Source organism: Nothoprocta perdicaria, unplaced genomic scaffold (assembly GCF_003342845.1).
Source record: "Nothoprocta perdicaria isolate Ctin4 unplaced genomic scaffold, notPer1 scaffold_9, whole genome shotgun sequence".
NCBI lineage: Eukaryota > Metazoa > Chordata > Aves > Tinamiformes > Tinamidae > Nothoprocta > Nothoprocta perdicaria.
In genome coordinates, this window is record NW_020456198.1 from 1,031,864 (window position 1) to 1,046,351 (window position 14,488).

General features: G+C 38.2%; 1 protein-coding gene across 3 annotated transcripts in view; it reads left to right on the forward strand.

Annotated features, from left to right (window-relative positions):
* SHQ1 (SHQ1, H/ACA ribonucleoprotein assembly factor) overlaps positions 1-12,196 on the forward strand; it is a 42,343-nt gene extending 30,147 nt beyond the window's left edge. Inside the window, exon 12 of one of the 3 annotated variants that reach the window (XM_026052703.1) lies at positions 11,248-12,196. In XM_026052703.1, coding sequence (XP_025908488.1) covers positions 11,248-11,896 — 649 coding nt within the window. In that variant the 3' untranslated portion in view covers positions 11,897-12,196. Of the gene's footprint in view, positions 1-6,343; positions 6,370-11,226 lie in introns of those variants that run through there. The other 2 variants (XM_026052704.1, XM_026052705.1) reach the window with 2 other exon arrangements.
* Positions 12,197-14,488: the final 2,292 nt, after the last annotated feature.

The following is a 14,488-nucleotide window of genomic DNA, read 5'->3' on the forward strand; positions in this document are numbered from 1 at the left end:
ATTTTTATCATTTTTATCATTTTTATCATTTTTATCATTTTTATCATTTTTATCATTTTTATCATTTTTATCATTTTTATCATTTTTATCATTTTTAATCACATGCTCTTAATCCTTAGATCATAGTTGCTCTTTGGTTTAAAAATAGTAACTAATAATTTGCAAGCACATTGTATATTTCTCATCTTTCACTGTTATGATGTATGTTCTTTAACATTTTCCCTTTGTTTAGTGTCATCTTGAGCTGTCATGCTTCTCATTAAACATTGCATCTTATTTAAGGCCTGAACTGTCACTTTAATTGTCTATAAAGCAGCAGGTGTGCATAGGGCACTTCGTAAATAACAATACCCAAGTAATATTAAATACTGAGGTAAGAGGCTTAAAGCAAAACACTCCTTGCCCTGAAGGTTGAAAAATGTGATAGACAGGGGGATATAATACCAGAAATTCCTCTTTATATATATTTTAGCAAGCCCTGTAAAACATGGATTTTTAACAAGGGATTTAATCTCTCCTCCCAGCTGCTAGCTACAGTTTCCTTTGATGTTTTTTCTCTTTTCTTCTGTTGTGTTATTTTTTTCCTATTTATTCCATCACTTTTTTACAGCTCATTCCTCCAGGCTCTGTCTGAATGCACCTTGCTGTGGGTAGAGAAGGGAAAGAAGAAAGCGATTTTTTCCCCCCTCAGGCGCTCGCTTTGATTTCCCAAAATTGTGGGGAGGCAGTTCCTGCCTGCCTGCAGAAAGGTCAGTGACTTGTGTCATGTCTCTTCAGTCAGTGCATCTCAGCTGATTCTTGTCCTGTTTTGACTAGGGGAAGGATGAGCTTGTGTAGCTGTTGCCTTTGGAAGCAGGTGGAGTGTGCAGCTGTGATCAAAGGGGGATGCTGATCTGAAGGCAGATAAAGCTTTCTATTTTGTTTTCAATGGAAGTTGTCAGTAGCTACCTTGCTTCCACCTTCATCTTTCCCACCTCCACCCCATAGAGGCTCCTCCATAAATTTGAGCACTGGAGGAAGCGGGAATGAGAGAAGAAATATTGCATTTGTTGAGATGGTGATTTATGGTTTGTGGCCTAGTGCCTACTAGCTACTATTCCCTGAGGACTTTTCCCTTCAAGAACTGCTGCTTTGGGCCGGCTGCTTGTGCTGGAAAGCCTTCCTGGCTGGTAGTTTGGGCTGTCCTCATAAACAAGCCAGTTTCCTAGCTGCTGCAGTAGAGTAGGGTGTACTATTGTACATGATGCATAATGTAATGCTCAAGCAGCTTGGCTATGGGCTGGGCTGTCTGATGCTTTTCAAGCCTAGGGATGTGGAGGGGAGATGGGAGCAGGCAGATCAGCTCTGGCACCCTTGCATAAGTGTGCTTTTCTCCTGGAATTTGCAAGTGGTTCAGACTTCTGGTGCCTCTCCCTGCTTAGATAATGTGAGCTAAGAGGAGTAATGGGGGAGGCCCTGGGTGCTGCTTTTCTTTCAGGTAATACTGGGTTGGGAGGATTGCAGTCACAACTGCAGCCTGCATCTCTAGGATTCTTGCTTGGGTGATAACTTCCACTGTAAAGGGATGGCTTCATTTTGGAGAAACATGCTTGAAACAGTAGCTTTAACTCTACCCTTTGCATTGCTCTTGTTAGTTTTGTAGCATGAGACATTGCTAGTGTTATACTGACACCTAAAAGTTGTATCTCATGCCTCGGTTTTGTGAATGCTCTTCATTCCTGTGTTGAAGCACAAACTGTTTAACTTAGCACATTAGTACTGCTGTACTGTAGCTTACCAGAGGTACAAGGTGTAGACCAAGCTCCATGTAGTTAAGAAATTTTAGAGGGACCCAGGGCTAATAGAAGGTAACAGTTCAGTAATAGAGAACAGAACAGTTGTTCTCTATTTCTATGATAGAGCCAAGACTTATTATCACGTTTTAAAAGTGTTCTTTTCTCTGCCTCTATTTTGTGGTGAACTATCTATTCATCTCTTATTATTGCTATTTATCCTGTATAACTTTGGAAGCTGTGCCATTGTTAGATATTTAGACTGCTTGCAATTTAGCTGAAGCTATTTTGGCAACGCTGAGCTGTTTCTAAACCTAGTTGAAGTGTTCTCAAAATACATAAATACTGCTCGGTTTCTTTTTATAGTCTGTTATTAATTCCCCTTTCTCTTTATTTTCATAGCATCATCTACATAAGTAAGCTTTTATAATCTCAGATGTGTTTGGTTTCAGCTTAGCAAAGAGACCAAGTAATAAAAATAAGATGCTACATTGGAAATATTCAAACTTTTAAAAATATTTATAAATATGAAGTTCAGTTCTTGCAGTGCTTGTATTCATTATGAAGAAAAGCACAGTGGAATTTCAGAATAAATATGGAGGGAAAAGTAATTTGAAATATGAAAAAACAACATAAAAAGTCACTTGAAAATGATGATGTGTCTTGTATTTATGTTTAACAAACTGTAATCCTCTAAGATATGTAGATGGCAGTTCATGTTTGCAAGACTGCCAGTTGAATTGCAGCATGAATACATTTTTCTTTCTTAGTTCCAGAATTCATGTCAGGCCCTCTGAAAGCCAGAATTCAAGATGAAAGCACATTATATTCCTGTCAAACCTTTTGGACACTTCCATACTAGCCATTGGTCTGTAGCAGCTTTCTGTTATCTGAAGACAAGTGTTCAGTTTCTCTTGTCAAAATTAGCCTTTGTGCCAGATTTCTGTTCTTTTAATCTGGTCAGTTTAAAATGGTGATGTCCTGCTTAGAGCAATGTGACTTCCAGACTCCTTGAACACAATGTTCCATTTTTATTGTATTTAAGATCATTTACAATGGGCTTTGAAGGGAGTTATTTATAGGTTCTGCCTATCAGTATAATAAAAGTGTAAAATAGACTGAACACATGCAACTGAGAGGCACTTTTTGTTTATCTTACCAGAATTTAATTATATTACCCATTCTGGGATTTTTTGTCACATAAGCTCAAGTAGGCTTATGATGAGCATCCTTTAAGGTATTGCATCATAGGAGGACAGGCACAATGGTATAGACTGGAAACCATGATTCAGTAGGTGTTTGCTGCTATTTGACTTTGCATTTAATGAGTACAGTAAGAGGAATTGTGTGCTTAATTATGTGATTTTGGTGGAAAGGAAGTAAAGCAGATTGTAGCCTCTTCTGTTCCTTAGGCTTATGGTAGTCTCGGTGCATGTAGCAAATGCTACAGAATGAGTGTTATGTTTCTATGAATTGGTTGCCCTTTGGTTTAGTTCTATGCATTTTCTTTCCTACTTCCTCCCTCATCTTTTTTACCCTTCTTCAGGGTAGTATTACTCTGCTTTGTTAGACTTTAGCTATGTCTCACCGTATGGTTGCATTCCCAGAACTGAAAGAAATAAAATTGTTTCCTTGGGTTTAAGGAGAATTGAGGAGACAGAGGTCTATAAAATACTTAGCCTTGAAGAAACAATGTAAAATAAAATTGTTCTTATGGTCAGTAATGCAATGGCATGTGCTAAACTTTGCCAAGACTACTGTCTTTCTGCTACAATTTTGTTTCAGAGCATAGTTTGGAATATTTTTTCACTATAGATATATGAATTTCTACTTCAGCAAATAAGAATTTTGAGAAGTGTAATAAGCTTTACAGGGCTGACTGATTTTGCTCTTTCAAAAGTGTTTCACCATAGTTGGAAGTCATTGAACGGTACATAACTTCTAGCATTCTTTGAAATTGCAATAAGAAATATTGAAATATATGGCATCTCATGTAAAACCCATATGCTAAAAGATGTAATTAAGTCAGACTTGTATCTCCAGATGCATTCTGGAGGCTAAGGCTCACATTATGTTTTGTAACCCCATGACCCATGAGTAGTTTCAGTAAGTGGATGGTGTATTTATAATGATGGGTTTCTTATTACAGCTAAATGCCCATTTGTAAGGACTTTTTATAAATTGGAGGAATTCTTGGTTACCTAGCTTTCTTTTTGGGCTGGTTGTGTGTTTTTAGTTTGTTCGTGTTACTTTAGATATTCCTACATTAATGAAGTCTGCATTGTGGCATCGTTATCACTTCTACATTCCACAGCAGAGGCAATCAAACCTGGGTTTCTTCATGTCTTGAATATTTTATTAAAATCAAATTATAGGATTCTTTCAGCATCAGTTATTTGAATTTGTTTTTCAGGTGTGTGGAAGAATGTTTAATGTTTAATTGTCTAAGAACAATATGCTACTATTGCTTGGGAACACTAAAGGATTAAGTAATGGTGGGGTAATTCCAAGAGTATATCTGGCTTCACAGTCTTTTCCTTGATGCTGGAATGTCTCTAGAATCCTGGTAATTTGGTCTTACAAAACAAAAAAAAGCAAACTCTAGCATAAGTGTTATTCACAAATATTTTTGGTTGCTGAGAATAGCTATGCAGGACATAGATAAGAGCAGTCATCTAAATTTTAGATTGAATATCAGTTTATCAGTTTACTTTTTTCCCTGTAAGAGTAGTTAGATGCTCTGTCATCTGCCACTTTGTGGGAACTTCTTTTCTGGTCTTTTGATATCATGGTCAGCTGTGACATGTTGAGCCTTCTCTTTCAAAGGAGTTTAGGCAGCAGGCTTGTTGAAGGGAGATATTTTCAACAGATCATGACAGAGTTCCTGTAGCAAGTTAATGTTGGCACTTTCAATGGGCTGAGTGTTAAAGAATGTCTCTTCGTAACCTTTGTATCTAGATGATGCAGCTTGACTGGAGGACAGTGATGGATGGAATCAAACAGGAACCACTCTGGGCAGTAATAAAAAGGAGGTGAAGGGTCTGATCCTTTACAGGTGCCCGGTGATCTGTATAAGTTTCGTTTACTGTTGGCAGGTCATGTAGAAACATCAGTTATGTCCTATTTCAGCCTGTCTCCATTGGGATGATGGCAAAGTTGGAAAATTCTGCTATCCCTTACTGCTGAGCTGTCATTTCTTGCCTCACAGATACTAAATACGTGTGTGCGTACACACACACCCTTTATCTGAACTGCTCAGGATGATACTTTTTGATAATATCTGGTGATGTCTGGGACAATATTAATTCTAGAACTGACTTCATAGTTATGATGCCTCTAGCTAAAAAAAATTTAAAGTTATAAGCAATGCTGCCAAGTATGCAAGTTGGAACAGATTTAAGGTGCTTATGCTCTTGACTGGTGGTGGTGTTTGTCCACCTGCTTTCTTAAGGAAAAAAAGGAGTATTAAGTTCTTTCATAAACCTAAATTTTTCTAGACCTTAGAGAATAATGTTTTAAATATCAATTTACTCATTCAACTCAGTAGCTTCTCATATAATAACCATATGATACTTGAGTAGCTGGGAATACTGTTAGTTGAATGCTCTCTGTCCCAAGCTCATGCTGAGTAGAGGTAAGTTAAAGGACTGCCCTTTTTCTCCTTGTGAGCAGTGCTGATGAGTACAGCGAGAGGTTGGGCGTGTGTGTGAATGTGTCCCAGGGAATTGAAGGCTGCTGGGGATGGCAGCTCGGCCATGGGACAGACCCATTTTCTTATTTGATGCAGCCTATGGCACTGCAAAGACAAGTCTGCACTTAAGATACCTGCTGTTTCTTTGAGGCTTCTTTATTTTGCCTGGCAGACCTTAAAGATAATTAAAGTGTTTTGAAATACTTTGTCAGCTCTGTAGTGGAAAGGCAAAGCATTACTAGCATGGAGGGTTTATTCCTATTTAATAGGTCCTAAGAATTAATAGCCCCTAACCACATTGACAGGGTCATATAACAAACTTCAGTTAAAAATCTTATTTCAAGACCAGTTCAGTCTAATTCAAACTCCGGCTTGCAACCAAAGCTGCAGTTAATGTTTTGGAAGATATGTACTCTTCTGTCCTGTTTCCAGGTTGTATTGCTTGTGTGTGTTGTTTTGGGGTAATAATAGCCCAGTCTGCCACTACAGCTCTTGTACACTCTGAGCAACTAGATTGTGATCAAGCCATCGTGGACTGTAAGACAATTCTGTAACCTTATACTTGTGTTTTGCTGTCTGTTACACTTAGTTTGTTTTATAAAACTCATGGGGCTGCAGAAGTAATTTACACACACATGCGTATGCACATACATAGAGACTGGCTAGAGACTGCATCCATACAGGAAAGGTCATTTTCCATTCTATAGGAAAATGATATGGCCTCCTGCTTTTAAGGATTATTCTACCAAATTGACTATTATATTTCCTCCTGTGTTTGCAATTCTCCTGCATAGTGTTTTAGGCATGTAACTCCCATGTCTGGTTTAGTGTTTCAAGGGCTCTTGAAAATAGTGGTTTTTTTCCTTTGTTTTATTTTTAGCAGAATGAGCTTCTAAAGCTGAACATTTGGATATAAGGTAAGCTGATGGAAAGGCCTAGGTCACTAATGTCTGGGGTGTGATTTTGAACTGATGGGCAGGTTGTGGGCAGGGCTGTGCTGAGACAGCAAATACTTTCATAGCTCCTGTGTATATAAATACTGCTGCAGCCTGGCTTAGATCGAACTTTATGATTTCTCTTCTGGCCCTGTTATTAGCTATGCTACTTCTGGCTTTTACTTTTCTGCTCTCGTGAGCATTTTGCTGAATCATCTTTGATTCATTATTCTTTTCTCATTTTACTTTTTTACAAGCTAAGAGCTATGGAGCAGGGGTCTATTCTTCTAGCATGTGGAGAATCTTTGCTGCTACGTAAAGGAGGATTCCAATATTTCTGCCCTGAAATTGTAATTTCAGACTACATGGACAGAACCCGAGATGCCTCTGCTGTTACCTGTTCCTCAAAGCTGTGCATTAAGTGGAACGTGCATCTGATCCATTTAACCTGTAATTAATCATTTTTCTTAAGCAACTGTCATCTGATAACTAATAATTATCATATGTAGCTTCTTTTAAAACCCATTATGCATGTTTACGTGAGAACACTATTACCATAATAATAAGATATCATTGCCACAAATGTGCATACTGAATGAGCATGTCTAAAAGTAATCATGTAGTTTCATTAATCATACATGAGAAAAAAATAAGCATTTACTGCTTAATTTCGACAATACTGCTCAAAAGATTTTGGCAACAGCAGGACCTGTTTACTGCAGGTCTCTAACCAGTGCATCATATGGCATTTCTGGTGCTTGATGTGTTTCCTGAGATGTTGCTTATCTTTCACCTGTGGAAGTCATTAGCTCAGAGACCTGCTGTCATGTTTCAGAAGGTTTTCCATGCTCTGATTTTTATGCTACTTGCCTTTTTCTCATTTTTCTTCTGTTGTCACTTTGTCTTAAGGTTGGTGTAGAATGGATTCCTTAAAGATCAGTACTTGAAATTAAACAATTGCCTAAAACAGATGGACTTATTTTATGGAGTTCTGTTAGTCGCTTTTACAGGAAGAAAATGGTGTTTTCTTAGGGCTGCTTTTTTGTAACAGGGAGTGGGAAAATCGGAAAGCTGGGACCTTGACGTTCAACTTGGATGTACATAGTTATCCAATAGCAGTTTAGGTTTGTTTTGTTTCTCCCTTTGAAATGTCAAACTCTGTACCCTGTCTGTTTTTTCCGGGAAGAGGCTTCATGACCAGAGTGAGTTGGGAGTAAAGCATTTCATATACTAAGAAAATGAATTCTGAGTAACTGGAGAGACTTACTGGCATTATTTTGCTGAATTTCACAAAGCTAAAAGGGCCTCCTTGCTTGTGCTGAGCTAGCAACTGCCTTCTCAGCACTTTAAGATGTTTGATTCTCTTCTGTTCCTGCTTCCATTTGTTTTTCTCCCTTCTGGGTGTCTGGCAGGAGTTAAGGCTGTGTAGCTGCCCCGGGACATGAGACCATACGTCTGAGTTGGGCAGGCTGTCCTGGGATTAGGAGGTTAGATGAATTGTTGGCCTTCTGGAAGCGTTTACTTGTCCAAGTGCGGTATCTACTTGTACTCCCTCTGTTAGCAGAGCTACCTGTTTTGTTTATGGTTGGCTTCTTTCTGTAGTCATTTGCAAAGGTAAAAATCACACCCTCAGTACGAGACTTAAGAGAAAAAGGGTTGAATAACTCTTGAAGTCAGTTTTATGAAATCAGTCATTAACACTTATAGTTTAATTTGACCATTCAGAAGGAATTAAACTTGAGGTTTTCTTACAGACTAAGAATGCCCCTTGCAATTTTGCAGCTCTCCTAGCAGACACCTGCCTGTTGCTGTGTTGCAGCCAGGCACCACTGTTCTCACTGCTGTCCTTTGGATTTAGTGTTAAAACTGCATTTGTGTAAAGTGAGCAAAACTTGCTGCTTTGGAGAAAGATTATTCTTTAGTGTTGGTAGCACCACATTTAATGTAGCAATGCTTATTGAGTCAAATGCTCGTATTACTATTTTCTTCCTTGAAGTGTTGATTTTTTTTAAAAAAAAAAAAGCCATGCGTTTACATAACACTTGATGTAACACTTGATGTAGTTACTTAGTTGTGTGGTTTATTTTTTAACCTAAGGTGTTAACTGCATTACAAGAAGATAGTAAAAGAGGAGGAGGGAATTTTCAAGGGACTAGTTTATAGCCTTGAGAATATCTGTTAGGGGTGCAAAAAAATGCATGCAAACTTAGAACAGTAGAAATAGGGCAAAAGCCAAAAAAGTATGTGTACACACACACAGAATGGGGAAAAAGTGATAGATGTGATAGACATGATAGAAGAGATGTGAGGACAAATAGTCTCAAAATTGATTTTCTCTATAAGGGCAGTAGTAAAACAGGTAGGTGAGATTGAGGTGGCTGGGGCTGAAGATGTATCACCAGAGGAAATCATTGTCTGCAACAGCTCATGGTTGTCAGTGAAATTAAAAGGCACTCCATATAAAATGGATAAAACTCCCCAAAGAGTGTTCTTGGTCACAATGTGTATGTAGCCTGTAGAACTCGTTGCTGTGTTCTCACCGACAGACAGAAAGACTGTTGTTGTTCACAGCTATCATGGTGGGGAGGGTTTATATGCACACAAATGTGTGTAGTTGGAAGGAAATGGGGAGGAGAGTGTTTTAAAAGCAAAACTGAAAAATGCTATTGGTAAGGGGTATAAACTCCTGTGACTCAGGGCATAAACCAGCTTCTTGGGATGCTGAGGAAACACGTTTCCCTGCAGACGAGTAATTCTGCTACCACATACCTGCAAGGCTTCATGGACCTTCTCATGAATCAGTTGGCTGTGTCCCTTTTTCTTTTTCTGTGATGCAATATGGAAAATGCCTCCCTTTACCTAACTGGGCTAACAATTTTTTGGATCCTGTGAACTTTTCAAGAAAAGTTTAAGTTTTAGGTGACAGATAAATTGGTACAAGTCTTTCTCTGGAAAAGAATGAATATAATGCTGTTGTAATAAGCAGCTTATTAAGATTTGGAATCCCATATTTACATTGGAGGTTGCTTAGATCAGGTTATAACTTATAACTCTAGAGTTAAAAACCATGAAAATATAAATTGTTTTCTATTGCTTCAGTTATTTCATATAAAGACTTATTTCTCACTTTTCTAGTCTCCACATTGAGAACTGGGGAAGTTAAATAAGATTTAATTCCAAGTTCAGTTTTTAAAGGTTGTGCTGTCTCTGTAAAATGTGTAAGAAACTGCATTAAATTTCCCTTCCCCCACTTTTAAATACAATTCCTTTAGGAGTAGGAGAAAAAAAAATGCAGAGTCTTATGTTATACTGAGTAATTATCCCCCCTGGGAAACAGAATATAAAGATCTTTAAAATCATTCGACTGAGAGAACAAGCACTTCAACTTTTGCCTCGCAGGAGTCATGTATTACATTATCAGCTGCCTGCTGCAGTGTCAGTGTGTCATGCCTTGCAGGTTAGCAGGCCCTGGCAGAGGAAATGAAACCCAGTCAGTTACTGCAGGATTTATAGTAGACCTGCTGGTGCAGGAAGTGGTGAAAAGTTGATTGATAGTCTGAGGCACAACTCAGCAACAAGAAACAGGATGCATGTTTGCTGGTTTGTACCTGTTTCTCTACCCATCCCCTTCATTGCAAGTCACTCCCTTGCTTTTTGTTCTCTCTGCTTATAAATCTGATGCAGTTTCCTGATAAAATACGTGCTGACTTCAAAATGCTTGAGGAAATGGATATAACTGTACCAAAGACTGGAAGCTGACAGGGCGTGCCTGCTTTACTGGAGGGCTCTACCTAATTGGTCCTGATACTTATTTGTAAACTATACATACAAATGGAAGGCAAAACATCACTTCAGTTAATTTATTGGACTTGTGCAAGCATGCACTGGAGGAGCAATGAACGCTGGAGAACATATCAGAATCAGGTAGCGTAGTTGCAGAGTATTTTCCCTAAACTTTCTCATTTAGGAAAAAATGAGTTTTGGGAGGTCTGGAATATGTCAGTGTTAACCGGTATGTCAGTGTCTATTGTTATGTTGGTATTGCCATACTTATCCATTAGTAAGTACATATGACTTTAAATTTAAATAGCTGCATACCTATTTCTGTCCTGAAACATTTTTTAACAAATAAACTAAAAAGGGAAGGTCATAGATTTTCTTTTCAGTAACTTTTATAAAATGAGACTTGTTGCATTCAGTGGAGAAGGGAGAGGGGCACTCAGGCTCTCCTAAAGTGCTGAGCTTTGAAAAAATGTTCGGAGTTGGAAGGAAAAACAGGAAGTGGATGCAGCATGGCAGAATAAAGCTGTTAAATGAGGATTTTGATAATGCTTGCTGGGCAAATTAAAAGTTTGTAGAACATGCACAAAGTAGAATACATAGAAAGGAATTGCACACTGCAAAGACCTAACAATTTTCAAATAGTAAAACTGTTCTAATTTCATACAGAAATTTTTGTTTTGTTTGAACATGAAGGAATTTGCTTCATACAGACTTAATCTCACTAACCAAGTACTGATGAACTTGTCATTGAAGAAGTCTGCAATCTCTAAGAATTTTTCAGAAATCAGTGTTTTCCTTATTGTGCAATGTTGAAACATCAAAGCAGTATCTTTTCTGCTTCAGACATGAAAATGTCAAGGACAAGGATTTCATGCTGTATTGTTTAGCCTTGGGAAGTTAAATGAATTATTTTTTCTTTATTTTTTCTGTAGTATCTACTCTTAAACATAATTGAAGTTGTTTGCAGACCAAGCAAATAACTGAAAAGTTTAAATTTTGTGATTTTGTTATCAAATGGGAATGTTCTGTTTGTAAAATTAAATAGCATTTTTGTTCTTCGTTAAAGGTCAAAAAAGTTGGCTGCACTTGCTGAAGCCTTGCAGAAAGCCACGCTCACCAAGTCCCACACAGGACTTGAACTGGAAGAGCTGGAAGCAGCAGCAATGCTAGTACAAGAGGAAGAGAACAAGTTAAAAGCTGCTGGCTCAGTTTCTAAGCAACAGCTGCCTTCCTCTGAGTCAGAGACAAGTGACTCTGAAGACTCAAGCAGTACTTCATCATCTGAGACAGAAGCCTCTGATTCAGAGGAGCAGGAGTCCTCAACTAGTGAAGATGGAAAAATAAATTCTTTACAAGACACACTTCAAGAGGAGAGGACAGCTCCACTTATTGACTGTAATGGATTAAGGCAAGACACAAACACTTCCGTGTTTGAGGTTAGTGATGAAAAAGCAAAGGTTTCTTTGCAATCTACATCTGTTCCTGGCAAATTGATAAAAGAATTAGAAAAGCAAATGCACACTGCAATTAGACTTTCAGAGCAGCCTGAAGGATTGGCTACTGCAAGCTGTGCTGTTTCACAGCAACAAGAAAATAGCGCATCTGAACCTGACGGTCCTTCAAAAGATGCTGTTGGGAAGGGAAATTTCTTGGAGGTCTCTTCAAAGAAAAATCCTTTCCTCTTTCTTTGCAGCACAAATGGAGATGAAGACTAAAAGACTGTTAAAACAGACTGTGACCTGTTAGACAACACAGCTCATTGCTGTAATGAGGTGTTTTCAAGGCTATCCTGAGCTGCAGAAAAGTTGATATTTTCTTTGTATGTGTTGACAGTTTGGAGGACAAGATGGCTTTGCAGGAAACTGATATGGCTGTATAATACCTTTATAATTTGTCTTTTTTCTTGACTCAGTCAGATTTGATCTCTGCAGTAAACTTCTAGAAACAGTTTTCATTGTTTATCAAGTGACGATATGTTGTCCTAGTCAAATAGAACTGAAAGGATGATCTGTCTCTAGAAAGTAGAATTTATTTGAAAAGCACGCTTTTTATGTTTGTATAAGCCTGCTTATGACACTTTGCATTTTTGTTTTTAAAAAATACTTTATAACTAACCACTTAATGATAATAACTTGAAAAATCTAAATAATATGATTGCTTTTAAAAATTCTGTGTGACAAGATAAATGCAATATTTTATCATCTTTGCAAGATAGAAGGTGTTGCAACTTATTTCTATGGTTCTTAAGATATTTCAAAATTTTCACATATATTTATGCTGTATTTGAAATGCTTCCACATATATATACACACACCACTGCTCTTTAAAGAATGGATGTCCTAACTATTTCTTCCATATGCTCTTGATATCACTGAAGTGATATTAACCAAAGCAGAGAAGCAGTGTGGTACAATAGGCTTACTGAAAGCAAAGCTCTTGCTCTCTCTAAACCTGGCTTTGTTTGGTGTGTTGTGTAGCTTGGGCAAACTCATTTGCTGCTTTTGGATCAATTCTTGAAATCAGATGGCTGCTGCGTATGAATGAAACAGGGTCCTTCTGCCTCTAAAAGGAGGTTTAGAAGGAGCAGAGGCCAGGAATACCCAGGCTTAGTCCAACAGTCTCTGGCAAAATGAAGCTGTCAAATTCATACCTCTGGAGGAGCAAGTGATGATTACTTTTCAACATTTTTATTATAATAAAGTATATAAAAATCCTAGGCTTAAAGTCTTATTTTTCACCAATGGTATATGCGGCTGGAAACGGGCAGGCTCGCTCTCATGTTCAGGAAGACCTGCAATCCTCATCTGCCCATATTTTTTATGCTGTTAAATACCTCCAGTCACTTAATCAGTCTCTGTGCTGTGTCCCCCGAGGCTGGAACCCTTCTCATCTTGCCTGTCAGTGAGCACTTACTCTTCTAAATGCTAGCAATAAAATTCACAATGTAGGTGCAATTATGCAGCATATGTCTGAGGGGAAAATTAAAAAATAAAATGGTCTTGCTGTTTCAGGTGTGAATATTGAAACTTTTTTCAACTGCATGAGGGCTGAAGAAGGTTAAGTTAATTAAATTATGTACATCTCTTTTTGCAATATTTCCTAATATCCCCATACCACCTCTTTTGCTTTTGGTTTTTTTTATTTTGAATAGTGGCTGGTGAGAATTTCCTGTGTGGCTGCATTGTCTGACTCGGGTAGAGGTTATTACACAGGCTGAGTGTGTCAAGTGAGTGATATCTTCATGAACAAGAGGCCTTGCCTATCTAAAGAGAACCTAAGGGAGCACTTAGGAAGAAAACTGGAGGACCTTATTTAGCCTTAACTGAGAATTGCCAAATTTGAATTGTAAGGCCCCTGAATCCTGTACCAACAACTAAGCTGCTGTGGGTTCTCCTAGAGGATGTGAGTAGAATCCAGTGAAGAGTCAAAATTACCTAGAAAGGCTAGGGAGATGGATTTATAGGAATTTTTTCCTACATATTTTTCAGGCAGGGAAACAGTTAATAGGTATGATGAGCTCAGTACATGTGTAGTTTGGTCTGGTGGTTTTAAAGCTCCCTTTTTCAACCTCCCTCCTTATTTATAGCATAGGCACTACTTTGTTTTAAGGTACCTGTAATTACATTGTGGTAATCAGCCCTAAGGGAACAGACTTGCAGTGTCTTGCCAAAAGTCTTAGAGCAAGTTACTTGCATCTCAATAGGAGCTCAGGCTGAAGGGGAGAGCTATGAGGTTTCACTGGAAGAAGGGAAAGTGGCTTGTCTGGGGTGCAGAATGTTCTGAGGAAGAGATCAAATGGAGTTGGACATGTAGGTTGTTTGTTTTCTTAATTTGCTGATTTCTAGACTGCATAAATAGCAAGGCCTCTTTGCCCCAGCTGTCTGTTGTGGTGGTGGTGCAGAGCTCCCATAAAGCTGATGAAGATGTAAGGGGGAAGGCTGTTCAGGTGGCCCTTTACATTTCCAGCATGCAGTAAGAATAAGGTTGTATTTCTGCGTTAGAAGTGGTAAGCGATGCTGGAAGACATCAGAAGTTAGTAAAACTGTTTTTTAATGGTGACAGCAGAGCCCACTGTGTGTTGCTGCCTTTTCATCTCTTTTCTCTAGGAAAAAAATATTTAGTGCTAAGCAGATTAAATAACTGTCTATTACTTTAATTTCAAACAGCTTTCTGAAAAGTTTATAAAGACTTAGGGCTACAGGAAAAAGCATTGATTAGACTTGATTTACTACAGAAAATTATAAATATTGCAAAGAATTGTTTCACGTCATTGGAGTGAATGGACCAGGCAACCCTGGAGACAGAGC